Raw genomic sequence first — 2,229 nt, forward strand, 5'->3', positions numbered from 1 at the left:
ACCATCACGCGTAATACCAGTGGTCTTTTGAGAGGATTATTTGCAGTCTTAAAATTCACTTGTTTATTTATTTCCACCCTTGTTCTGCCTTTGTCCATTTGGGTAGGCAGTTGGCAGAGGTAGAGGCTGAGGTTATGCGAAAAGGCAAAGCTAGAGTCGTCTGTCCGAGGACCTGCCTGCCTATTCGTCTCTCCACCTGCCGACCTACCTAACCGTCTACTTACTCAGCCATCTATCTATTCCACTACCTCTACTTGCGGAATGTGCAGGAATCAGTTCGCACAGCATACGATAGGTATATGAGGTTGGCCGAGATGGGCCTGTCTACAATGTTCACAGGAGACTTTCAAACTGCAGAAAATTAATATTTTTATAAATTGCTAAGAAGCCAAAAGGAAACACCTTAGTCATGCGGACGGACAAAAAGCTAATAGAAGCAGGCGAGAATGCCAGTACCAGGTTGACGCATTATTCAGTTCGCTAGTTTTTATACCTATTAAAAGTCAAGCGAGAGGGAGGTGTCTGGTTCAGTGTCTTCCAGAGTCTGCAGGTTTTGACCAAAATAGGACCCGGCAATGCTGAAGGACTAGCCAGCTCACACTGGGCACCCATCGACGACGAAGTGAAACAGGTCATCTTGGCAAGGAACAACCGTGTTTATACACTTTCTTATGCCCCGAAGCTGCTTTCCTACCAAGAGCAGGCATCCGTTGTTAAAGATTTGCCCTTCAGTTAAGGGATTCACCAAGTTAGAAATAGGGGGTCGACTGTTCGACATCGTTAGATAAAACCGAGACAGTCGTATAACTCAACATCAGAGTTCTACATGTTTTCCTGTGTGTGCCTACAGGGCCACTGGACTCATAATCAGGGACACATGGGTCAGGAGACTCACCACCAAGGGTCAACATATTGATCAACATCTGCTTCAGGGTCGCGTGACTCATTGTCAGGGTATCTATATACCGGTCTAAGTCTACCCACAGAGTCACGTGACCCGCCGTCGCGGCCCTAAATACCGACCTAAGTCTACCTACTGGGTCATGGGCCTCATAACTAAGGATCAACATACCTACCTACCTATGTCTATCCCGGGGTCACGTCGCTCATCGTCATGGATTCCATACACCGATCTGTGTCTATCCTTAGTATCTATCACGGGACTCACCCACCAGAGAAGGTTTCCTTACAGAGCTGCCTACCCTACCTGTAAAAAGATGGCGATAACGTCAACTCCCGATACCTCCGCCACTTCCCTACTAGCTGGACGAAACTCAGATAGATATGGCTGAACAGCTCTGAAGTGAGAACAAAATGGCAAAGGGAAACAGACGCAAAGTTCTACACCCACGGAACTGCGTTAAATCTCGTCCTCCATTGCATAAATCAGCTTTTAGGCCAGCGTTCCTACGACTAGCCATGGACACGAGCGATTGCCAGTGCAAATCCCCGCCCCTAACCCGAACCCAGTTCCCATACCTGACGAAACTGCAGATCCAGTTGAATTAGCAGAAGCAATGAATAGTGTTCCGGTCAAATATCTTCTCCAATGCACAGAATTTCGATGATATGAAAGGCTGATGGAGAGGAGAGCCAGGGTCGATACTCAAAAGAGGGGAGTCGCTATGCAATACGTTGGTTGTTTTACTCTCGGTGCTGTAAGGAAGGAAAGGGCAGGTAAAAAGGAGTTCTAGGCACGGACGCGCGCACCTTTAAAAGTTGCCTGGCGAGAAACTGGCGACGGTTTTTGACCACCTCTATGGCCACATCCTCTCGCGTTTTGCTGCCGTGTGCTCAGAAGACCTGTCCAGAAGTACTCTCCCCCTTGCTATCTCTGATCTTGTTTTGATTCAGCAACACTGCCAATCTTGAGGAAGTCGCCAGCTGCCTGGTGACGGAGGAGACGGTTACTGCTGCTACTGCTACGCCTGTTGTTGTTCCCGCCATCAGCCTGAACGCCTCGAGGAGCCGAGACAATGTTGGAGGCCACAGTAGGGACATTGGAAGCCGTAGCAGGAAAAAGCAGAGGAGGGAGGAGGAGGAATAGGGAAGGCCTTGCAACTCACTTCCTGTTGTTAGTGTAATTGTTGCTCTAGAGAGGAATTTGGCCCGGCATTGACATTCCAAAGCGCTGCATCAACGGCTCCATTGGCAGCACCACCGTGGTGCATTTGTCAACAGCAGGATTAACTGGAGGTGGTGTTGGTGGTTGAATTGGACCAGAAAGCT

General features: G+C 48.8%; 1 protein-coding gene across 1 annotated transcript; it reads right to left on the minus strand. All coding sequences in view use genetic code 11, as the record gives it.

Moving 5' to 3' along the window:
* Positions 1 to 1,794: 1,794 nt before the first annotated feature.
* Positions 1,795 to 1,947, minus strand: EGR_10769 (hypothetical protein; the record flags this gene model as incomplete). Its single annotated transcript, XM_024500018.1, has 1 exon — positions 1,795 to 1,947. The coding sequence occupies one exon, from the start codon at positions 1,945 to 1,947 to the stop codon at positions 1,795 to 1,797; it is 153 nt and encodes a 50-aa protein (XP_024345568.1).
* Between the last annotated feature and the right edge of the window lie 282 nt (positions 1,948 to 2,229).

Source organism: Echinococcus granulosus, assembly GCF_000524195.1.
Source record: "Echinococcus granulosus chromosome Unknown EG_S00266, whole genome shotgun sequence".
Lineage (NCBI taxonomy): Eukaryota > Metazoa > Platyhelminthes > Cestoda > Cyclophyllidea > Taeniidae > Echinococcus > Echinococcus granulosus.